The sequence below is a fragment of the Mobula birostris genome, chromosome 1, assembly GCF_030028105.1.
Source record: "Mobula birostris isolate sMobBir1 chromosome 1, sMobBir1.hap1, whole genome shotgun sequence".
In the NCBI taxonomy this organism is placed as follows: domain Eukaryota; kingdom Metazoa; phylum Chordata; class Chondrichthyes; order Myliobatiformes; family Myliobatidae; genus Mobula; species Mobula birostris.
In genome coordinates, this window is record NC_092370.1 from 5,325,951 (window position 1) to 5,351,639 (window position 25,689).

Here is a 25,689-nt window from a genome sequence, read left to right on the forward strand (position 1 = left end):
AGTAAAAAAAAACAAGAAGGGTATATAAATATGGAGCAAAAAAAGAGGAGAAAAAAAATTACATTAAATGAAAATATTGAATAAAAGATTTCCAGGTCTGTTCAAATTTAAGTGAGGAATCATAAAGATTGCTTCTAATTTTCTCCAAATTCAAGCATAATATCGTCTGAGAAAACCAAAAAAAGGTAGTTGGAGCATTAAGCTCTTTCCAATGTTGTAAGATACATCTTTTCGCCATTAAAGTAAGAAATGCAATCATTCTATGGGCTGAAGGAGAGAGATTACTGGAAATTTTAGGTAGTCCAAAGATAGCAGTAATAGGGTGAGGAGAGATAGCTATGTTGAATACCTTGGAGATAATATTAAAAATGTCTCTCCAAAAAGTTTCCAGAGTAGGACAAGACTAGAACATATGAGTTAAAGAGGCTATCTGCCCCGGACATCTATCACAAAAAGGATTAATATGAGAATAAAAGCGAGCTAATTTATCTTTGGACATATGTGCTCTATGAACAACTTTAAATTGAATTAGGGAATGTTTAGCACAAACAGAGGAAGTATTCACTAATTGTAAAATCTGCCCCCAGTCATCCACGGAAATGATACCCCAATTCCTGTTCCCAATCTGACCTAATCTTATCAAATGGAGCTTTCCTAAGTTTCATAATAATATTATAAATCATAGCTGATGCACCTTTCTGACATGGATTAAGGTTAATTATAGTATCTAAAATGTATGTAGGAGGAAGCATTGGAAAAGAAGAAAGTATAGTACTTAGGAAATTTCTAACTTGTAGATATCTAAAAAAATGTATTCTTGATAACTTATATTTATTAGATAATTGTTCAAAAGACATAAGGGAACCATCTAAAAATAAATCCAAAAACCGTGAAATACCCTTAATTTTCCAAATTTGAAAAGCACGATCCGTAAAAGGGGGAGGAAAAAATATGTTACCAAAAATAGGAATCGCTAGCCCAAATTGGTTAAGATCAAAAAATTTTCTGAATTGAAACCAAGTACGTAAGGTATATTTAACTATCGGGTTAGATACCTGTTTGAGGCGTTTCAAATCAAAAGGAAGAGAGGAACCTAAAATAGAGCCAAGTGTATAGCCCTGAACAGATTGTAATTCCAATGCTACCCATTTAGGAATGGATAGTATATCCTGATCAAGTAACCAAAATTTCATATGTCGAATATTAATTGCCCAATAATAAAATCTAAAGTTGGGTAATGCTAAACCTCCATCTCTCTTAGCTTTCTGTAAATGTGTTTTACCTAGTCTCGGGTTTTTATTTTGCCAAATAAATGAAGAAATTTTTGAGTCAACTTTATCAAAAAAAAATTTTGGAACAAAGATTGGTAATGCCTGAAATATATATAGAAATTTTGGCAAAAAAAAATCTTAACTGCATTAATACGACCAATCAAAGTTAAATATAAAGGAAACCATTTAGATGAAAGTTGAGTAATATGGTCAATTAAGGTTAAAAAGTTAATCTTAAATAAATCTTTGTATTTACAAGTAATTTTAATCCCAAGATATGAAAAATAATTATTAATCAATTTAAATGGAAAGTTTTGATATAAGGGAAGTTGTTTATTAATCGGGAAAAGTTCACTCTTACTAAGATTTAATTTATAACCTGAAAAGAGACTAAATTGTGCTAATAACTCTAAAACAGCAGGGATAGATTTTTGAGGATTAGAAATATATAAAAGTAAGTCATCAGCATAGAGTGATATTTTATGGGACTTTAAGCCCCGAGTTATCCCAGTAATATTTGGAGATTCTCGAATGGCAATTGCAAGAGGTTCTAATGCAATATCAAATAATAAAGGACTAAGAGGACAACCTTGTCGAGTGCCTCGAAAAAGAGGGAAAAAAGGTGAGCCTAGAGAGTCAGTACGGACCGAGGCCACAGGAGAATGATATAACAGTTTGATCCAGGATATAAATTTTGAGCTAAAATTAAACATTTCAAGCACCTTAAATAAGTAAAGCCATTCTACTCTATCAAAAGCTTTCTCAGCATCTAAAGAGATAACACACTCAGGAACATTTTGTGAGGGGGTATAAACGATATTTAACAGTGTGCGAATGTTATAAAAAGAGTAACGACCTTTAATAAAACTCGTTTGGTCTTCCGAAATAATAAAAGGAAGTACTTTTTCTAATCTGTTTGCTAATAATTTAGAAGAAACTTCAGAATCAACATTTAATAAAGATATTGGTCTATAAGATGCACATTGAGCAGGATCTTTATCTTTCTTTAATATTAGAGAGATTGACGCTCTGTTGAAAGATTCGGGAAGTTTACCAAGTTTTACTGAAGCCTCGAAAACCTTACAGAACCAAGGGATTAATGAAGGTGCAAAACATTTATAAAATTCTACGGTAAACCCATCAGGGCCAGGAGCTTTCCCCAAATTCATAGAGGAAATAACATTCTTAATCTCATCAGTGGTAATGGGAGTATCTAACATAGAAGACATGTCCTGTGAAATCTCAGGGAAGTCTAGGTTATCTAAAAAAATCATTCATATATTTAGAGTCTCGAGGAGACTCTGATTGATATAAGGAAGAATAAAAATCACAGAAGGTTTGATTAATCTCCGCATGATCAAGTATCAGTCGGTCATTTTGATTATAAATCTGATTAATTTGAGATTTAGCATAATTAGACTTCAATTGGTTTGCCAGCAGTTTGCCAATTTTGTCACTGTGTACATAAAATTCACTTCTTGTTTTCTTTAATTGGTTTACAATCGAGGACGAAAGTAATAAACTGTGTTCCATTTGAAGTTCAGTTCTTTGTTTATATAACTCCTCAGAGGGAGCTGTAACATATTTCTTATCAATTTCCTTAATCTTGTCCACAATTACCAACTCCTCCTGCTTCAGCTTCTTCCTCAAAGCAGTAGAATACAAGATAATCTGACCACGAATATAAGCTTTAAAAGTATCCCAAAGAATGTTCACAGAAATATCCTCTGTATAGTTGATTGTAAAAAAAAGATCAATCTGTTCATTCATAAAGTTAACAAAGTCCGAGTCCTGAAGCAACAGCGAATTAAAACACCATTGTCTATTATTTTGTGTATTGGCCTGAATTTTAATAGAAAGCTTAAGTGGAGCATGATCCGAAATGGTTATAGAGTCATAATCACATTTAATCACTGAAGAAATAAGACGAGAGTCAATAAAGAAATAATCAATTCTTGAATAGGAATGGTGAACATGTGAAAAAAAAGAAAAATCTTTTTCCTGAGGATGCAAAAAATGCCAAATGTCCGTCGACCCAGAATCAGAGAGGAATGAATTAATCAAAGTTGCAGATTTATTTGGTAAGGTCCGTAGAGGAGCCGAATGGTCCAAAGCTGGAGATAAACAGGTATTAAGATCTCCGCCCCAGATCAATGAAAACTCATTCAAATTCGGGAACTGATTGAATAATGATTTATAAAATTCCGGACAGTCCATATTAGGAACATAAACATTAACCAAAACTACCTTTTTATTAAATAGTAGACCACTAACCAGTAGAAATCTACCATTCAGATCAGAAATAATATCATGTTGTATAGAAGTAACTGAGGAGTCTATAAAAATAGAGACGCCTCGAATCTTAGCGTTGGAATTCGAATGAAACTGTTGTTCCTTCCAGAATTTAAAAAAACGTAGTCTGTCCCCCCTCCGCACATGGGTCTCTTGTAAAAATAAGATTTGTGCTTTAAGTCTCCGGAACACTTTAAAAACTTTTTTCCTTTTAATAGGATGATTAAGACCATTAGTATTCCAGGAGACAAAATTAATAATAGACTCCATAAACCCTAAAGTCAACCCGCAACAAGGAGGATTGACGATAGGCTCGACCCATGAACCCGGAAAGGGAACAGAACAAATAAGAGATACTGGGAAGGAGAACGCAACCAATACTTCAATAGTGTACATAGCCCAAGAAGAAAGAAACTAAGACGTGAAGCCCCTCCCACCACCCCCCACCCCATGACCCCAAGGCTAAATCTAACACAGACCAGCCAGAAAGAAGCAAGCACTAAAACTACCCCCATGACTTCCGGTATACGCTCCCTAAAAAAAGTGTAAATATAAAAAAGATCAGCTAGTTATAAAACAGTAAAAGAATAAAAAAAAGGTAAATCAATTAAAACAAACACTTAATATAACAGAGGAAAAAGCCAGAAAATATAAAAAAAACCGCAACAAACCCCAGACCCTATGAGTAAACAAAAAAAGGAAGTGAAATTATTAACATAAACTAGTTATGAAAACCTACAAAAAGAAGTAGATTTAAAAACTACAAAATTTAAGGCCTCAAAGGAAATACGTAGAATGACGGTGAGGGAATAACCACCCAGAATCCCCTGGGAAAAAGAAAGGAATGACGCAGATAGAAAGAAAGTTTAGCAACCATATTAATTAATCCAAAAATAAACTTTTCTGCCCATATAAGGCAAAAAAAAAATTAAGACTGACAAATTCACAACCTCCGATCAAACGGAGATAGTTAAAAAATTACGATTAAGATGTTGAAGGTGAAAATTGATCCAGATAACTCTGGGCATCCGATGGAGATTCAAAAAAAACGGAGGGCTCCATCCAACGTACGAATCCTTAGACGTGCAGGGTAAAGCAGCGCTGGTTTTAAATCCATCTTGTAGAGTTCTGACATCACAGATCTATAACGAACCCGTTGATCCCGAATTGGTTTACTGAAATCCTCCACGAATCGGAACTTAAGATCCAAAAAATCAATGTAACCTTTAGATCGAACGAAATGAAACAGTTTCTCCTTGTCTTGAAAGTAATGAAAGCGTAAGATGACATGTCGAGGTTTATCTAACTTAGACGAGTATGATGGAACTCTGTGAACGCGATCCAATAACGGTGGTTGGTCAGGAAATACAGTAGGAAATGCATCTCTTAAAAGTTGAGAAAAATACTTCATAGGGTTATCAGATTCAACAGCTTCATGCACCCCAATCATTCGAAGATTCTGCCGTCGCATTCTGGATTCTAAGTCTGAGTTTTTAAAGGTCAGAAAGTCAAGTTTCTTCTTCATTACATTAATTGTTTCTTCGATTTTCTCCATCTTAAGTTCATTTTGTTGCGTGGATTTTTGAAGATCAGATATAGCCGACTGATGTTCCGTAATAGATGTTTGTATCTTATCGATTGAATCGGCAATTTTCTGGATATTAATTGAAATTTCCGCACGAATCAGCTCCGTAACAGAGGTTGAAATTTCCCTTTGAATTAGCTCCGATATAGCTTTCAAAGTCAACGGTGGTTCAGTCGGAGGAAAATCGGTACCTTCCGGTCTAACCGGAGGTTTGCCGTCCTTCCCGTTTTTTCCATTCTTAGACATAGCAGACCTTAAACGCATCCGATTATCAAAGAGCCCAATTTATTTCAAAATATTGTAAAAGTCGATACCTTAATGGTTAATTAAAATATAGCTGATCATAAGAAGAAAAACTCAGAGGTAATGGAGCGAGTCAAGAACACGACTTCACTCCATGAGCTCTACCGGAAGTCTCCATTTTTACTTTTTTTTCTTCTATATTATGTATTGCATTGAACTGCTGCTGCTAAGTTAACATATTTCATGACACATGCCGGTGATAATAAATCTGATTCTGAGTCTGCTCCACCATTTAATCATGACTGATCCCTTTTTTCTTCCCTTCACTGCCCCACTCCCCGGCCTTTTCCCTGTAACCTTTGATACCATCCAATCAAGAACCTATCAAGCTGTGCCTTAAATACACCCAATGACTTGGCCTCTACAGCTGCCTGTGGTAATAAATTCCCTACATCTCTGTTTTAAATAGACGTCCTTCTATCCTGAGGCTGTGTCCTCTTCTCCTAGACGAGGCTGTGTTCTCTTCTCCTAGACGAGGCTGTGTCCTCTTCTCCTAGACTTCCCTACCATGGGAAACATCCTTTCCACATCTACTGTGTAGGCCTTTCAATATTCAGAAGGTTTCAATGAGATTCCCCCTCATTCTTCTAAATTCCAGTGAGTACAGACCCAGAGCTATTAGTTTTCTAGTGGTAATATTGTTTTATGTGTTGTATGTGTGAGTTATAGGAACTGTGTTGTGCCTCTTGGTCCGGAGAAACGTTGTGTTTGGTGGTACACGTGTATGATTGAATGACAATATATTGGACTTTAAAGAAGAAAGAAAAACAGCGCTCATACAACAATTTTTACATCTTTGTGTGTGCACGTTTGGGGGGAATTGGTGGGTGGGAGGGTGGTTAAGGGGCTTGTTTCTTTTTATTGCTGCTTGTATTGTTCTTCCATGCCTTGTGGGCATGCTGTGTTTGCGCCACAATATGTGGCGACACGGTCAGACCCCTGCACATCCTTGAGGACGTTGGTTGTTAATGCAAATGATGCATTTCACCTTGTTTCGATGTACTTGTGATAAATAATCTGAATGTGAGTGGCAGGAGGTTGCGGTAAGCTGTAGGCAGATCAATGGGCTAGTGACCTCTGGATAAAGATCACAAGTGGTGTTTGAAAAAACACGCTGTGATTGGTGAAAGAAGTTCTGTGAATTACATAACATTTTGCTGCGATACAGATCACTTAAATCAATTTCATACTTGTTAACCCTATGTGATGTGTCACTAGTACTTATGATTGTGAATGAAAGGGATAATGTGTGAGGTGTGTTGGATGGTTCTGGACCCGTACTTGCTGCAGTTTAGAAGAATGGGGGGTGGAGGGTGATCTCATTGAAACATATTGAAAGGCCTAGATAGAGTAGACATGGAGAGGTTGTTTCCTGTAGTGGGAGAATCTAGGACCAGAGGGCACAGCCTCAGAATACAGGAATGCCCCCTTGGAACAGAGATGAGGAAGAATTTCTTTAGCCAGAGGGTGGTCAGGTCATTTAAAGCGGCGGTTGGTAGGTACTTGATTCGTATTGGCATCAAAGGTTACCTGGAGAAGATAGGAGAATGATGTTAAGAGGAATAATAAATCAACCATTATCAAATACGGAGCAGACTCGATGGACCGAATGGCCTAATCTGCTCCGAGATCTTATGACTTATTAATGAAGATTAGAGATCTGTATCAAAAGCTGCATAAATATATTTGCACAGAACAGCTTTACGTGCATGCTAACGTCGTGGTTAGCGTGACGATACTGCAGCTTGGACCATTGCGGCCTTCTGGAGTTTGGAGTCCACCCTGGCGCCATCTGTAAAGGGTTTGTACATGCTCCCTGTGAGCATGTGTTTTCTCTTGATGCTCTGGTTTCCTCCCACAGTCCAAAGACGTATTGGTTAGTAGGTTAATTGATCACTGTAAATTGTCCTGTGCTTAGGTTAAGGTTAAATAGGTGGGTTGCTGGGTGGTGTGGCTTGTTGGGTCAGAAGGAACTATTCCATGCTGTGTCTCTAAATAAAAGAAAATACCCACACTTTCTAGACAATGTTTTGTAATTTTCTATAGGGAAAAAAATGCTGTAAATGATTTTATGATAACGTTCAGCTTCAGAATAGTTTTCCAAATTTCTCTACAACTCAAGTCATTTTATTGAGTCATTTTATTAAGTTTAGATCAGAGGTGTGGTGCAATTTTGCTTGGTCATTACTCATTTGAGTTTGTTTTCAACATTACTTTCTTAATTTGCACAGGTCAATACAGATGGAATTGTTCTGAGAGGTTGGTACAACTGTCTGACCTTGGCGATTTATGGGACTGTAGACCGTGTGATAAGTCATGACCGAGACTCTCCTCCTCCACCTCCACCTCCTCCTCCTCCATCACAGCAACCGCAGCCACAACAACAGCCACCACAGGCTCAGCAGCAGCAACCACCGCAACAGCAACCAGCTCCTAAAAGGAGCGTAAAACATGGTAAGACATGCTTTGAAAATTTGTCAGGGTGTTTTTTTGTGTTATTTAAAACCTCTGGTTCCCACCGGACACTCGGCTCTCACCTGTGGCTCCAAGTAGATGTTTGCATGTGACAGAAGTTGCTCCCTGATACACTGCTTCAATGGGTGGGCTAAACTAAGTGAGGGTGGCCCGCGGATTGTCCCCGCACGTGAAGTCAGCTCCAATGGACTAAGTGGATGAGATCAAATGTAAGATCCAACAGCCAGGAAAGCGGTTCTGCAACGCACCAAGGAGAGTGAAGGGCTTGTTAAGGCACTGAAGGCATCATGGTTATCCACTGCAACCAAGGAAGATCCCCGTTTGTGAGTCAACTCATACCACTGGACCTGGACTTCCGAAGTCAAGATTATGGAACTGCACCATGCAATAGCTTTTCCACTTTAAAAATTCTTCCACACAGGTTTCATGTCATCAGAAACATGGAAACATAGAAAAACCTACAACACAATACAGGCCCTTTGGCCCACAATGCTGTGCCGAACATGTGCTTAATTTAGAAATTACCTAGGGTTATCCATAGCCCTCTATTTTCTAAGCTCCATGTACCTATCCAGGAGTCTCTAAAAAGACCCTATTGTATCTGCCTCTACCACCGTCGCCAGCAGCCCTTTCCACACACTCACCACGCTCTGTGTAAAAAAAACTTACCCCTGACATCTCCTCTGTACCTACTTCCAAGCATCTTAAAATTGTGTCCTCTCGTGTTAGTCATTTCAGCCTTGGGGGAAAAAGCCTCTGACTATCCACACGATCAATGTCTCTCATCACCTTATACACCTCATTCACTTAAAAGTCATCAGGGCTATATTTCAAAAATAAAAGCTTGAACAATGTATAATATTTAATATGCATTGATTATTTTTTTCTTTTTTCTTTTCTATTTTCTTTTAGATTGGGATAAGGAGGATCAATACAATGAAAATCCCCCAAGACCACAGCCAAGGGGACCACGAACACCTCCAGGTCCCCCTCCACCCGATGATGATGAAGAAGAAGCATTACCTCAGACTGGTAAAGCAAAATAATTCCGTACTGGTACTAAAATTCAAGTCCCAATCCAAGATGTGCTGCCATAAAGCGTTGCTAATTTCCTTTGAGAAAATATATTATCTAAGAAAAGATGTGCTGACATTGGTGAGAACCCAGATGAGGTTCATGAGAATGATTCCAGGAATGAAAGGGTTAACTTACGAGGAGTGTACGATGGGTCTGGGCCTGTACTTGCTGGAGTTTAGAAGAATAAGGGGAGATCTCATTGAATATTAAAAGGCCTTGATAGGGTGGATGTAGAGGTGATATTTCCAAGAGTGGGAGAGTCTAGGACCAGAAGGCACAGCCTCAGAAAAGAGGGACGTCCATTTACATAGAAACATAAAAAACATACAGTACAATACTGGCCCTTCGGCCCACAAAGCTGTGCCGAACTTGCCCTTACCTTAAAACTACCTAGGCTTACCCATAGTCCTCTATTTTTCTAAGCTCCATGTATCCATCCAGGAGTCTCTTAAAAGACCCTATTGTTTCCGCTTCTACCACCGCTGCCGCTGGCAGCCGATTGCACACACTCACCACTCTCTGTGTAAAAAAAAAAACTTAACCCCTGACATCTCCTTGTACCTGCTTCCAAGCACCTTAAAACTATACCCTCTCATGCTAGCCATGTCAGCCCTGGGAAAAAGCCTCTGACTATCCACACGATCAATGCCTCTCATCATCTTGTACACCTCTATCAGGTCACCTCTCATTCTCTGTTACTCCAAGGAGGAAAGGCCGAATTCACTCAACCTATTCTCATAAGGCATGCTCCCCAGTCCAGACAACATCCACAAAGCAATGTCCCCTTGGATCCCTTGCCTCCTTACTTTCTCAATAAGCCTTGCATGGGGTACCTTATCAAATACCTTACTAAAAGCCATATACACTACATCCACTGCTCTATCTTCATCAATGTGGCAAGTACCCCGTGACGGGAATAAAGAACCAGAAGAAATAGAAAACACTTTGGAGTCCAGTATTGCTATTAACTAATAATATTTATTAGTAACTATGCAATACAGTAATATAAATGTAGATAAGTCAAACAGGTTAGCAATGATTATATATATAAGTAAGTATATCAGTAAGTGTGGAAATATATGTATGAAAAACCAAGCCTCTCCAAGTCTAGGGGTAAAAAGATACAGTCTTACGATGATGAGCAAAGTTCAGTTCAGTTCAGTTCGCGGTATCAAGCTGAGTAGTGATGGAGAGAGGGAGAGATTTGAGTCTTCAGGTGAGCTGACACTGTCAGTCTTCCCGTTGTCCTCCGATATCCTTTAAAAGTCACCAACTGTGACCACAACAAAGGGGACCAGTTTTCTGTGGTGAAGCTAACACCCAGGCAAGGGTGGACACATGGACAACTCCCCACCGGTCACTGCAGGAGCCACTGATGGATCCAAAAACCCACTTTTTCTGCGGGCACAACAAAGCTCATTCAGTGTCCAAAACATGTGTCTGAGGTCTATCATTTGACATTCTATTTTATCTTCCTGTGCTGAGCATCAACTGTCACTCATTCAAATAACTCCTCCTTCCTCTCTCTGTGTAAGAAATGCACAAGCAGGCGAAGTATCAACACGCTGCCGAAAAAATCATAACATTGGTTGTCCATCAAATAACCGCCCTCGGTTACCATAGCAACTTACGAGCTGCTCGGTGCCATCTCTCTCCCCAACTCAGCAGAAATCCAGAAGTTTCTTCCAGTGCCTTAAAGTGACAGTCCAACAGTTAGTCTTCGTCTCTTTCTCTCTTCAAAACAAGATATCGATGTTAAATAACTCTCTGTCTCTATTTTCAAAAGCACAGTTCATAGGGGTAATCGAGCATAGTTCATAGGGGTAATTCAGGACCCCGTCACAAATGTGTTTAGTCACATCCTCAAAAAATTCAATCAGGCTCGTAAGGCACAAGCTGCCTTTGACAAAGCCATGCTGACTATTCCTAATCATATTATGTGTCTCCAAATGTTAAGAAATCCTGCCTCTCAGGATCTTCGCCATCAACTTACTAACCACTGAAGTAAGACTCACTAGTCTTTAATTTCCTGGGCTATCTCTACTCCCTCCCTTGAATAAGGGAACAACATCCGCAACCCTCCAATCCTCTGGAACCTCTCCCGTCCCCATTGGTGATGCAAAGATCATTGCCAGAGGGTCAGCAATCTCCTCCCTTGATTCCCACAGTAGCCTGGGGTACATCCCGAACAGTCCCGGTGATTTGTCCAACTTGATGCTTTCCAAAAGCTCCAGCACATCCTTAATATCTACATGTTGAAGTTTTTCAGTCTGCTGCAAGTCATCCCTACAATCGCCAAGATCCTTTTCTGTAGTGAATACTGAAGCAAAGTACTCATTAAGTACCTCTGCCATCTCCTCTGGTTCCATTCACACTTTTCCACTGTCACACTTGATTGGTCCTATTACTATCTCCAAAATGCTCTCCCACTGAGAGACCTGACACCTGACTAGTGGAGGAAAATGGGCTAGAGGCAAAAAATCAGTCATAATCCTATGATCAGTGGAACAGAGTTTGAAGGGGTCCAAAACTCCATCTCCCATTTCTGTTTCTTATGTTGTCACCTGTAGACATACTTAAAGGGAATGGTTTGTGAACAGAAAGTAATTTGTTTTATTCTCAGAGAGCACAAAACGATGAATAATATCCAGGGTTTTCATTGTTCAATAACTATTCTTAGAGAAAGCTTATTCACTCGAAATCATTGAGACCCAACTAGAGGTTGTGGGCTAAGGGTGAAAGATCAAATATTTAAGAGGAACTTAAGGGGAAACTTCACTCAGAGGGTGGAGCGAGCTGCCAGTGGAAGTGGCGGATGTGGGTTTGATTTCAACATTTAGATTGGTACATAGACAGGAGGGGTGTTGAGAGCTCTGGTCCAGGTGTGGGTCAGTGCGTCTAGGCAAAATAACAGTGTGGTACAGACTATTTGGGCCGGAGGGCGTTTCTGTGCTGTAGTGTTATATGACTATAATAATGTTGTTGTTGATGTTATATGCACTATTGAAAGTAAGATCAAAGTTTAAGATAATCGATCTAATTTATTGTTTCAGAAAGTGCGGATAAAGTGGATGAAAGTGAGCCCAGAGAGGATTACTTTGAACCCATTTCTCCGGATCGTTCATCCAATCAGCAAGAGGCGCAGTTTTCTGATGGTGAGGAAGAGGTAGAACCGCCAGAGGAGGAAGATGAAGAGGAGGAGGAGGAAGATGCAGCAGCAGAGGGAGAGGAAGAAGATGAGCGTACTGTGGAGAGTGCTGAAGAAGAAGAGGATGTAGAGGAAGAAGCAGAAGTTGATGGTACGTGAATTCTTCATTTTAAAATAACAAGTTCCACATTCAAAAGGAAAACCTGGCTATGTTATCGAGAATTAAAGTCAGCATCTGAGTAAATTGAAGAAAATGAGGGAAACTGAGGTGCGGTACCTGATTTATCAGCTAGCTATGAAAGCATTGGAACTGCAAAAATAACAGTCTGATTTGTATCTCAGCTTAAGCCCATCACCCGTACTGGGGCATAGGTCGTTGACAGCAGCTCAGCGAGTCCTCTGTCCTGGGCTGAAAGTTAATCAGCCCTGTGGCTTCCGCTTTCACTGCACAGCATCATACGTCTTCAGGGTGAACATCTTTCCTCTCCCAGGGATGAGGTCTTTGGAGCTTCTCTTGGCATTTCTGTAGCTCTGGGTTTTTACGGAATGGGGTTGCTAGCCGCATGCCCAACCCTCCTCCTTTCACAGCCGAGCTCTCCATGACAGAGTTGTACCTCAGCTTTACGGTGAATAAATTCATAAACCTTTTGCAGTTCATACTAAACTGCAGAGATCACAATTTTATAAACATGGTTCCTTGAATATGCTGTACTTATTATTAAAAGGCCAGTCCAAGGCCCTGCCAGGGATGATGGTAGAGGCAGAATCATTTGGGACATTTATTTTATTTAGAAATATAGCGTGGAATAGGCTCTTCCGGCCCAATGAGCCACATTGCTCAGCAACACCTCCTCCCCACCTGACCCCTGCCCCATTAAACCCTGGCCTAATCACAGGACAATTTACAGTTTACAAAACTGGTATGTCTTTGGACTGTGGGAGGAAACCCACGTGCACGCGGGAAGGAACGTACAAACTAGCTTACAGAGGACGATGGAATTCAACTCTGAACTCCAGTGCCTTGAGCTGTGATAGCATCATGCTATCATATCTAAGAGTTTCTTGGATAGGCACGTGAATGCTAGAAAAATGGAGGGCTATGTAGAAGAGGTGCTTAGATTGATCTTATAATAGTTCGGCACAACATTGTGGGCCAAAAGACCTGCATTGTCCTATAATGTTCTATGTTCTAAAGCAGAGTTTCCCAAACATTTTTATGCCATGAACCGCTACCATTAACTGAGGTGTCCACGGACCCCAGGATGGGAACCCCTGTTCTAAAGGATAACTTGAAAACTATAATCTGACATTATTTCCTCCACCCCGTTTTCATTTGTCCACTCTCATGAGATACTGTGGAAGTTGCTGCTTAGCTCTCCCCAGCCCAGAGATTTCTTTATTGAACAAACTTGAGTTCAAAGGTCAGGAAGTTAAGTTGCAGCTTTGTATAACTGGGCTGCATCAGGGGTATTGCATACGGTCTGGTCACCGCATTATAAGAAGAACATAGAGGCTTTGGAGAGGGTGCAGAAGAGGCTTACCAGGATGCTGCCTGGTTTAGAGAGCATGTTAAAAGACAGAAAGATGTTAGTTAAAAGCAAGGTTAAATAAATAGGATGGGAATCTATATTGGGAATTTAAAAAAAATTCAAAGAAGCTTGTGTTCTGTGTCGTTCTGCCAAGCATTGTGAGTCTGGCACTGGAATGTGTGGCGACATTTGCAGGCTGTCCCCAGCACAAACTTGGGAGTGCTGGTTGTGAACGTATACAACATGTTTCACAATACTTTTGATAAATAAATCTAATTCTGAAAATTTTATGTTGCATTTTGCATTACATATCGGACTACCCAATTGTTCTAACATTATCAGTTCTCCCATCTGAACATCTGCAAGTACATATCCCTCTGTACCTACAAAGTGGTGTCCACTGCCAGTCTGTTAAATTTAAACAATCTTCCTCAAAAGATAATTTTTATCTTTTTTGAAAGATAAAAAAAGATTTTGGTCAGCTTTTTTTGAAGTACACTCCTAGACAGGAATTCACCACCTAAAACTGTGAGAGATGCAGATTTGGTTGACACTTTTAAACACCAGTTCAAAACCTATTTATTTAACCTTGTTTTGAACTAACATCTTTGTGCCATTTCATCTTTGCAGTTTATCCTGTGACTAGTGGTGTGCCACAGGGATCTGTGCTGGGTCCATTGTTATTTGTCATCTATATCAATGATCTGGATGATAATGTGGTAAATTGGATCAGCAAATTTGCTGATGATACAAAGATTGGAGGTGTAGTGGACAGTGAGGAAGGTTTTCAAAGCTTGCAGAGGGATTTGGACCAGCTGGAAAAATAGGCTGAAAAATGGCGGATGGAGTTTAATACAGACAAGTGTGAGGTATTGCACTTTGGAAGGACAAACCAAGGTAGAACATACAAGGTAAATGGTAGGGCATTGAGGAGTGCAGTAGAACAGAGGGATCTGGGAATACAGATACAAAGTTCCCTAAAAGTGGCGTCACAGGTAGATAGGGTCGTAAAGAGAGCTTTTGGTACATTGGCCTTTATAAATCAAAGTATTGAGTGTAAGAGTTGGAATGTTATGGTGAGGTTGTATAAGGCATTGGAGTATTGTGTACAGTTTTGGTCACCAAATTACAGGAAGGATATTGATAAGATTGAAAGAGTGCAGAGAAGGTTTACAAGGATGTTGCTGGGACTTGAGAAAGTGAGTTACAGAGAAAGGTTGGATAGGTTAGGACTTTATTCCCTGGAGCATAGAAGAATGAGGGAAGATTTGATATGATTATGAGGACACACAGTCCTCTTTTATTGTCATTTAGTAATGCATGCACTAGGAAATGATAAAATGTTTTTCCAGAATGATATCACAAAAACACATGACAAACCGACTTAAAAACAAACAAAAATCACATAATTGTAACATATAGTTACAACAGTGCAAAACAATACCGTAATTTGATAAGAACAGACCATAGCACAGTAAAAGTCTCAAAGTCTCTCGAAAAGTCCCATCATCTCACGCAGACGGTAAACCTCCAGTGCCGCCAACTTGTCGGTGCAGCATCCTGGAAGCATCCGATCATAGTCCGACTCAGAGTCCATTCAAAAAACTCCGAGCCTCCGACCCACCTCTTCGACACCGAGCACCATCTCTGCCGAGCGCTTCGGCCCCGGCCCTGGCAACAGAGGATATGCAAAGCCGAAGATTTGGGGCCTTTGTCTCCGGAGATTCTCGATCGCACAGTAGCTGTGGCAGCGAAGCAGGCATTTCAGAAGTTACTCCAGATGTTCCTCTGCGCTTCTCATGGCTGTCTCCATCAAATCCGGATTGTGCACAGCCTCCTAGCTAACGCATATCGATATCAATTTGGGATGGTCGTGCGCACTGCGTCGCGACGCCATTTTCTCCTCCCTCCTGGTATAGATACAGTGATATAGATAGGGGTATATAAAATGATTATGGGTATAGATAGAGTGAATGCAAGCAGGCATTTTCCACTGAGGCTAGGGGAGAAATAAACCAGAGGACATGGGTTAAGGGTGAAGGTGGAAAAGTTTAAAGGGACCACTGGGGGGGTGCTTCTTCACACAGAGAGTGGTGGGAGTGTGGAATGAGCTGCCAGATGAAGTGGTAAATGTGGGCTCACTTTTAACATTTAAGAAAAACTTGGACAGGTACATAGATGAGAGGTGTATGGAGGGATATGGTCCAGGTGCAGGTCAGTGGGACTAGGCAGAAAATGGTTTGGCACAGCCAAGAAGGGCCAAAAGGCCTGTTTCTGTGCTGTAGTTTTTCTATGGTTCAAGGCTGTACAATGGGTAGTGAAAACTGCCTATTGCATCACCAGCACCGGCCTACCCGCCACCAAAGACATACTGAATGGTGAAAGGCTTCAATAGAGTGGATGTGGAGAGGATGCTTCCAATGGTGGGAGTCTAAGATCAGAGGACACAGTCTCAGAACAGAGAGGCATACTTTAGAATGGAGATGAGGTGAAGGCTGTGGAGGCCAAGTCTTTACCTATGTTTAAGGCAGGGGTTATCAGATTCTCGATTGGTCAGCACATGAAAGGATTGGAGCTGAGAGGAAACTTGGATCAGCCATGATGAAATAGAGGAGCAAACACGATGGGCCAAATGGATTAATTCTGCTGCTATATCTTATGGTCTTATATATACAGAAAGGTGCCGGAAAAGGGCCAATAACATTATGAAGGATCCCACCTATCCTGCTTATGGACTGTTTGTTTCACTCCCATCAGGGACCTCAACGCTCAAAAGCAGTTACTTTCCCTAAGCAGTGAGTCTGATCAACACCTCCACCCACTAACTCACCCCTCCACACCCCCAACCACTGCTACTTTATCATTTCCTATCAGAGTCACCTTATGTACAGACATTTATATGCCTAGCGTCACTTTATGGACATGCATTCAATCTGCTTATGTATATGAGCTTATGTGTTTATGGGTTTTATTATTATTACTGTGTTCTTTAGTGGGCACGTGGCCAAGTGGTTAAGGCATTGGACTAGTGACCTGAAGGTCATGAGTTCGAGCCCCAGCCAAGGGAACGTGTTGTGTCCTTGCGCAAGGCACTTAACCACACATTGCTCTGCGACAACACTGGTGCCAAGCTGTATGGGTCCTAATACCCTTCCCTTGGACAACATCGGTGTCGTGGAGAGGGGAGACTTGCAGCATGGGCAACTGCTGGTCTTCCATGCAACCTTGCCCAGGCCTGCGCCCTGGAGAGTGAAGACTAACGGATACCTTTCAATGTGTTCTTTATCCTATTTTTTTTTTGTGCTGCATCGGATCTGGAGTAACAATTATTTCATTCTGCTTCTGCATACTGGAAATGACATTAAACAGTCTTGAATTTTGAATATAGGAGAAAGTTTTTTTTCCCAAAGAATTTTTGATGAGTAAGAGCTGTTATCACAACACAATTTCTTAACTGTGGGCACATAATATATTGAAATGAAGGGGTTTATAGCTAAATGCAGAGGAGATTAATTAAAAAGTAACCTTGATGTTGAACTTGAATTCAAAATCTCAAGCTCCAGGTGTGCAAGTCTCTGGATCACAGTAGGAATACACTCAAATTGAGCTCACAGCAGTTGAAACTTAAATGAAAGTTCCATGAGATTGAAATTGCGGGCGGCATGGGAGCGTAGCAGTTAGTGTAATGCTATTACAGTACCAGTGATCCAAGTTCAATTCCATCATTGTCTGAAAGGAGTTTTTACATTCTCCCTATAACTGCATGGGATTTGTCTGTGTGCTCCCACATCCCAAAGGAATGTGGGTTGGTTGGTTAATTGGTCGCATGGGTGTAATTGGGTGCTTGACTCATTGGGCCGGAAGAGCCTGTTCCTGTGCTGTATCTCACAAAACAAAAAGGGCCTCAGCAATCCGGGACATGCCTCTTCTCATTGCTACTGTCAAGGAGGTGGTACAGGAGCCTGAAGACACACACTTAACGTTTTGAATAGCTTTTTCCCCTCTTCTATCAAATTTCTGAATGGACAATGAAAGTATGGATGCCACATCATTATTTTTGCTCTCTTTTCCACTACTTATTAATTTTATACATATGTCTTTATTGTAATTTGTATATTTCATGAATTGCACTGTACTGGACAAAGTATTCCACTGGAATTGACAAAGTTTTCTGTCACAGGCTGTGTTGCCTGCTTGGTGTCTGGGTTTGGGACATTTTATCTGACCTGCAGAGGAATTTATAGTGGAAGGGGAAAGATCCAGTTGTCGTGGTCCATGTAGGTATCAACAACATAGGTAGAATGAAGAAACGGGTTCTTCAGAAGGAATTTGAGAAGGTAGGGACTAAATTAAAAAAGCAGAACCAAAATGGTGGTAATCTCTGGATTACTACCTGAGCCACGTGCAGATTGGCACAGAGTCAAGAAGATTAGAGAGTGGATGAAGGATTGGTCTGGGAGAAGAGGGCTTAAATTCATGGGAAACTGGCACCAGTATTGGGGAAGGAGGGAGCTGTTCCATTGGGACAGCCTCCACCTGAACTGTGATGGGACATCGATCCCGGTGAATCGCGTAGCTAGAGCTGTGGAGAGGGCTTTAAGGTAAATAGCAGGCGGGTTCACCAGATTAGAGAACATAGAATAGTACAGCACAGTACAAGTCCTTCGGCCCACAATGTTGTGCCGACCCTCAAACCCTGCCTCCCATATAAGCCCCCACCTTAAATTCCTCCATATACCTGTCTAGTAGTCTCTTAAACTTCTCTAGTGTATCTGCCTCCACCACTGACTCAGAAGTATGGATGAAGTGCAAGAGAAAAGTATGGATAAAGATAAAGTAAAAGCAAAAGTTAAAAAAGGGAAAAGTAAGGGCGGGGTGCAGAAAAGTCAAGTGCAAAAGAGACAAAGGTTACTAGATTTTAAAAGCATAATAAGTGTAAAGGCAGTTTATCTGAATGCGCATTGTATTCGCAGCAAGGTCTTGTGACACAAATCAATATAAAAGGGTATAATTTAGTGGCTGTTACTGAGATGTGGTTCGTACACTGCAGATGCTGGGGTCAAAGCAACACTCACAACACAATGGAGGAACTCAGCAGGTCGGGCAACATCCGTAGAAACAATCAGTCAATGTTTCGGGCTAGAACCTGACATAGTCCTGACGAAGGGTTCCGGCCGGAAACGTTGACTGATCGTTTCCACAGATGCTGCCCAGCCTGCTGAGTTCCTCCAGCGTGTTGTGAGTGTTGCTGAGATGTGGTTGCAGGGTGGAGAGGATTGGGAATTAAATAGCCAAGGATATCAGGTAATACAGAAGGATAAGCAGCAGGTTAAGGGAGGTCGGGTAGCACTCTTAGTTAAGGATGAGTTCGGGGTGATAGAGACGATAGAAGATCTAAGGAGCAGAATGTTGAATCCATCTGCGTAGAGGTTAAGAATAGTAAAGAGAAAGAAATCACAGGTGAGAGTTGTCTATAAGCCACTGAATAATACCATTACAGTGGCACAGGCAATAAACAGAAATATCTGAGGCATGTAAGAATGGAGCAGCAATTATCATGGGGGACCTTAACTTGCACATAGATTGGGTGAATCAAGTTGGTCAAGCCAGTCTTGAGGAGGATTTCATAGAATGCATATGTGTTAGCTTTCTTGAATAGCTTGTTACTGAACCTACAAAGGACTGTGCTATCTTGGATCTGATCCTGTGCAATGAGACAGGTAAAATTAGCAACCTTGTAGTTAGGGATCCCCTTGGAAAGAGTGATCTCAGTATGATTGAGTTTCTCTTACAAATGGAAGGTGCAATAGTTTGATCTAAAGCTAGTGTTCTATGATTAAACAGGGGATACTACAGGGAATGAGGGAAGAGTTGGATAGGGTAGACTGAGAACACAGGCTATATGTTGGGACAGTTGAGGAACAGTGGAAAGAAATTTTTCACGGTTCTCAACAAAAGTATATTCCAATTAAAAGGTAGGACAGTAAGGGTGGTTGAACCAGCCATGGATAACTAAGGAAATAAAGGAAAGTATCAAATTAAAAGCTCGTACGTACAAAGCTGTCAAGAGTAGTGGGAAACTGGAAGATTGGGAAAACTTTAAAAAGCAACAAAGACCCACTAAGCGAGCAATAAAGAAAGGGAAGGTAGATGATGAAACTAAACTAGCATAAAATATAAAAATGGATAGTAAAAGTTTTTATAATTATATAAAGCAGAAAAGGGTGGCTAAAGTGAACGTGGGTCCTTGGAGGATGAGGAGGGAGAATTGATATTGGGTAATTAGGAAATGGCCAAGTCTTTGATTGACTATTTTGTATTGATCTTCATGGTGGAGGACATGTCTAACATGCTGAAGAGAGATGATAAGGATGCAATGGGAGGTGAGGACCTTGATACAATAGCTATCACTAAAGAGGTAGTGCTGAGCAAATTTGTGGGCCTAAAGATAGACAAGTCCCTGGTCCTGATGGAATGCATCCCTAGGTTCTGAAAGACATATCAGAAGATACAGTAGAAGTTTGGTGATGATTTATCAAAACTCTCTGGACTCTGGGCAAGTCATGGCAAGTTGGAAGAAGGCGAATGTCACGCCACTGTTCAAAAAAGGATGTAGGCAAAAGGCAAGTAACTACAGGCCAGTTAGTTTAATATCTGTAGATGGGAAAATACTTGAAGCCATCATTAAAGAAGAAATAGTGAGGCATCTGGAAAGAAATGGATCCATCAAGCAGATGCAGCATGAATTCAACAAAGGCAGGTCCTGTTTGACAAACTTACTGGAGTTCTTTGAGGATATAACGAGCATGGTGGATAGAGGGGAATAGTTGGACGTTATTTACTTAGATTTCCAGAAGGGGTTCAATAAGGTGCCACATAAAAGACTTACCCCTAAGATAAGGATGCATAGAGTTGGGGGTGATGTATTAGCATGGATAGAGGATTGGTTAACCAATAGAAAGCACAAAGTTGGGATACATGGAACAATCTGGAAGAGGGGACGAAGTGTAGTGTAGGTATCTAAGTTTGCTGATGACATTAAATTGAATGGAAAAGCAAATTGTCCAGAAGATACAGAGTGTCTGCTGGGAGATATAGATAGGTTAGGTGAGTGGGCAAGGATCTGGCAGATGGAGTACAATGTTGGTAAATGCAAGGTCATCCACTTTGGTAGGAAAAATGAATTATTAGTTTATTATTTAAATTGTTAAGGATTGTAGCATACTGCTGTGCAGAAGGACTTGGGAGTGCTTGTGCATGAATCACAAAAGGTTGGTTTGCAGATGCAGCAAGCAATCAAGAAGGCAAATAGGTACTGGCCATTGCTTGGGGGATTGAATTTAATAGCAGGGGTTATGCTGCAACTGTACAGAGTAATGGTGAGGCTGCATCTGGAGTACTGCGTACGGTTCTGGTCTCTTACTTGAGGAAGGATATACTGGCTTTGGAGGTGGTGCAGCAGAGGTTCACCAGATTGACTCCAAAGATAAGGGGTGTTAGACTATGAGGAGAGATTGAGTCACCTGGGACTGTACTTGCTGGAATTCAGAAGAATGAGAGGAGATCTTATAGAAATATATAAAATTAAGAAAGAGATAGTTAAGATAGAGGCATGAAAGTTGTTTCCACTGGTAGGTGAGACTAGAACTAGGGGAACGTAGCCTTAAGATTCAGAGGAGTAAATTTAGGATGGAGATGAGGAAGAACTGCTTTTCCCAAAGAGTTATAAATCTGTGGAATTCTCTGCCAATGAAGCGGTGGAGGCTACTTCAGTAAATATATTTAGGACAAGGTAGGACAGATTTTTGCATAGTAGGGTAATGAAGTGTTATGGGGAGAAGGCAGGTAGGTGGAGATGAGTCCATGGCCAGATCATTCATGATCTTATTGAATGGCAGAGCAGGCTTGATGGGCTAGATGGCCGACTCCTGCTGCTATTTCTTATGTTCTTGTGTACTGGTGCTTCAAAATAACAAATTTCATGGCATATGTCAGTTATGATAAACCTGATTCTGATTCTGAAAAATGGTGTAATATTTTCTGATTTTTATCTTGTAGAAGATGACGGATATGAACAAATATCCAGTGATGAAGATGGAATTGCAGATCTGGAACGTGAAAATTATAAACTGGGTTTTGACCTTGACTATTCTGTTGAAGACTTGACATCTGTGCCTCCCTTGGCGTATGACTCATATGACCGAGAGATAGGACCTCTTTTGTACTTTAATCCTCCCTATAGGACTAAATATGAGAATGAAGTGGTTAGATTAAAGGAACTTGATCTAGAGAAGGCAAGTATGGGGAATATAGATGCTGCAATTAAATTAAAGGAGCTTCTTGAACTCTACAAAGATGATAGAGGTGCCAAATGGGTAATGGCGTTGGAAGAGATACCGAGTTTACTGGTTAAAGGTTTGAGTTATATTCAGATATTTGAAAGTGACCAGGACTATCTCAAACAACTTGTAGACTGTACTATGGATGCTTTAAGCCTTCCCACAGCTGTAACACAGCCCATAGCTTTGAACGTAAGGCAGCTTAAGGCTGGGACAAAACTTGTTTCATCTTTAGCTGAATGCGGTTCTGAAGGAGTTTCGGCCCTTTCAGAGGCAGGTATTATTGATAGGCTCTTTGTTCTGCTGTTTGCAGAACACATGTCATCTTCGTTGAAACTAAACACACTCAAAGCTTTGGACAGTGTCATTAGTATTACAGAAGGCATGGAAGAATTCTTGAATCCCAAGGTATGCGAAGAAGGAAAGAGTGGATATCAAAGACTAATGGAGCTAATTTTGACTGACCAGACCGTGAGAGTTGTGACTGCTGGCAGTGCTATCATTCAGAAATGCCATTTCTACGAAATATTATCAGATCTCGAAAAGACGGCAGCCCACCTTGCAGAGAGTACTCCTGTCCCATCAAATATAAACGAGGCTGACCATGATATTGGACGAGAAAAAGCGAGTAAAGACAATGACGAAGGGGATCTTGAGACTCCCACAGATTTGGACCATTTGTTGGAAGCTTCCAATATCAGCGAGGTGGAAATGGAAAAACTTGTAAGCATTCTTGACGAACTTCTGCACTTGTTGGAGGCTGCGCCTTACTCTATGATACAACCACCCGTTAAGTCATTTCCAACAGCAGCTCGAATCACAGGTCCTCCAGAAAGGGATGATCCTGCACCTGCTTTGTTTAGGTGAGTCTGTGAATATGTATTTTGATTTTATTGCATCGTTTCTTAATGCATGCATTACTAAATGACAATAAAAGAGGACTGTGTGTCTTCATAATCTAATTTAATCAGTCATTATTCAGGATAATTGCCTTTGAGAAGAGAATGGTGAAATATCTGTTTGCACTACCTTAATTCACCTGCTGTCTGTAAGGAGTTTGTATGTTTTCCCTGTGACTATATGGGTTTCCTCTTGGTGCTCCGGTTTCCTCCCACATTCCAAAGACATATGGGTTAGGATTAGTAAGTTGTGGGCATCTTATATTGGTGCTGGAAGTGTGGTGGCACTTGCAGAGTGTCCCCAGTACAATCTTCACTGATTTGATTTGATGAAAAAGACACATGTCACAGTACCTTAGCATTTAGCACATTGCTTTACAGTGCCAGCTATAAGATTGGGGTTCAATTTTCGTCTTTGTTTGGAGTTTGTACTTTCTCCCGTGACCGTGTTGGTTTCCTTTGGATGCTCCAATATTCAAATAAATCAAATTTAGGGATTTTTAAAAAAGGTCGGGTGGTCAGGGTCAAATGTGGATGTTGTGTCCAAGCTCTCTAGATATGTAAGCCAGGACTGTATGATGTGGAGAGCAAGCAGGCTTTCCCTCTCCACGTATCTGTTGAATTCAAAGGAATGGCAGAGACTGATACAGTTTGACACCAGTGGCATTGCAGAAGTTGCCAGTCAGCATTGAACTCAACTTAGGAATCCCTTAGGGACTGTAGTTCTGGATTTTTCCTTGGGGTTTACTTCCAAAGTCTTCCCCATGGGTAGCAGCGGAGGTTTGAGATCAGAGTTTTCCTTCTCTTTGATGAGCTGCCACCCAAGGATGAGGAATCTCATCTGCCTGAAGCTACTGGTTTTAAGGTGCCAGTAACTTGCCTTTGCCCTTTACTTATTTATTGATTGATTGAGATGCTGCACGGAACAGGCCCTTCTGAGTGGCGCTGCCCAGCAACTCTCAATTTAACCCTAACCTAATCATGGGACATTTTACGGTGACCATATGACCCTTGTGGCTAAAGGGATCAGGGGGTATGGAGAAAAGGCAGGTACAGGGTTCTGAGTTGAATGATCAGCCATGATCATACTGAATGGCGGTGCAGGCTCGAAAGGCCGAATGGCCTACTCCACCTATTTTCTATGTTTTTATGTTTCTCTGTTTCCTCTCACATTCCAAGGATGTACAGGTTAGTAGGTTAATTAGTCACAAGGGTGTAATTGGGTGGCATGGGCTCATTGGGAGGGAAGAGATTGTTACTGTGCTGTACCACTAAATAATTAAAATCAAAAACACATCAATGAGTCTTCCATATTCATTGACAATTGAACAGATCACTGAAAGATGGATAAGAGTGGTGAATTTGTGGAATTCATTGCCACAGGCAGCTGTGGAGGCCAAGTCATTGGGCTGAGGTTGATTAGTCAGGGCATGAAAGGCTACAGAGAGAATGCAGGAGATTGGGGCTGAGAGGGAAAATGGATCAGCCATAACAAAATGGCAGAGCAGACTTGATGGGCAAAATGGCCTAATTCTGCTCCCATATCTTATGGTCTTATAATTATTTCAAGATTTAGAAATTTGGAGTATTTTGTTTATTCATCTGTTTTTCTTTTAGATATCTCAACAGCTGTCGTTTTCTGGAATCGCTCACCCTGCTTCTGTCTATTCCTGCAACCAATGCTCACCCTGGCTTACTGCAATCCATTAAAGAATTTATTAAGTTCCTCATTCAGATACAGAATGGCCTTTTATTCCTCAGTGCAGAGTGTGAAGTAACCAATCTGCTGATCAATGCCTTGGCTCAGATATCTGATCAAGATCAAGATGACAGCGGCAATGATGATGCCTTGGCCATCTGGCTCTTGTACTCATTACAGGCATTACAGTATGTTTCTGAACTGTTTGACTATCTGAATCGAGGCTTGACAACTGAGGAATCGGACCGTGCGGACGTATTGGGAACTCTTCATAGCCTCTACCTCATTACTTTCAATCCGATTGGAAGAAGTGCTGTGTCTCACGTTCTACACCTGGACAAAAATCTTTCCAGTCTCATTACTCTAATGGAATACTATTCCAAAGAACTCTTGGGGTAAGGCATCTTTTTCAATGAATCATTATGTTGTTCTCTGTACCATCAATGAATGCTTTTAATGCTTTTTGCAGGTACTTTTTTCTGTAGTTTCTTTCTTCTTCTTCTTAAGCCCATCTCCTGTACAGGGGCTGACAGCTAACAGCAGCTCACCAGTGTTCTCTATCCAATATCAAGATGTCCCCTGGTGTAGCCCATCTTCAGAGAACCTTCCTCTCTCAGGTATGAGTTATTTGGAGCTTCTGTTGCCATTTCTGTAGTATGGGGTTGCTAGCCCCATGCCCAACCCCGCCCCCCCCTTCCCTTTGCAGCCGAGCTTGCGACTGTCCATGGCGAGTTAGTTCTTTTTTAGGTCTATAATAATGTTTAAATTATTTCTCATTCAACACACACAAACTGCTGGAAAAACTCAGCAGGTTTGACAGCATCTATGGCCCTTCATCAGAATTGGAAAGGAAGAGGACAAAAGCCAGAATAGGAAGATGGGGGCTGAGGGTGGAGGGGGAGTAGGAAGAGGTGATAGTGAAACCAGGTGAGGGGTAAAAACCCAGAGTTACAGAAATGCCAACAGAAGCTCCAAAGAACTCATCCCAGAGTGAGGAAGGATCTTTGATGGGCTACACCCTGAAAGACTGGCCCAGGAGAGAGGACTCTGGGGTGAGCTTCTTTCAGTGGCC

The 25,689-nt window shown here is 41.0% G+C and overlaps 1 protein-coding gene across 3 annotated transcripts in view; it reads left to right on the plus strand.

The window, feature by feature from the left end:
- The window catches only part of virma (vir like m6A methyltransferase associated), a 141,165-nt gene that overhangs the window by 37,801 nt on the left and 77,675 nt on the right, over positions 1–25,689 (plus strand). For all 3 annotated transcript variants that reach the window (XM_072251837.1, XM_072251846.1, XM_072251855.1), the window contains exons 5-9: positions 7,683–7,905; positions 8,839–8,958; positions 12,057–12,302; positions 21,739–22,882; positions 24,536–25,012. In XM_072251837.1, the coding sequence (XP_072107938.1) occupies positions 7,683–7,905; positions 8,839–8,958; positions 12,057–12,302; positions 21,739–22,882; positions 24,536–25,012 (2,210 nt within the window). The remainder of the gene's footprint in view (positions 1–7,682; positions 7,906–8,838; positions 8,959–12,056; positions 12,303–21,738; positions 22,883–24,535; positions 25,013–25,689) is intronic.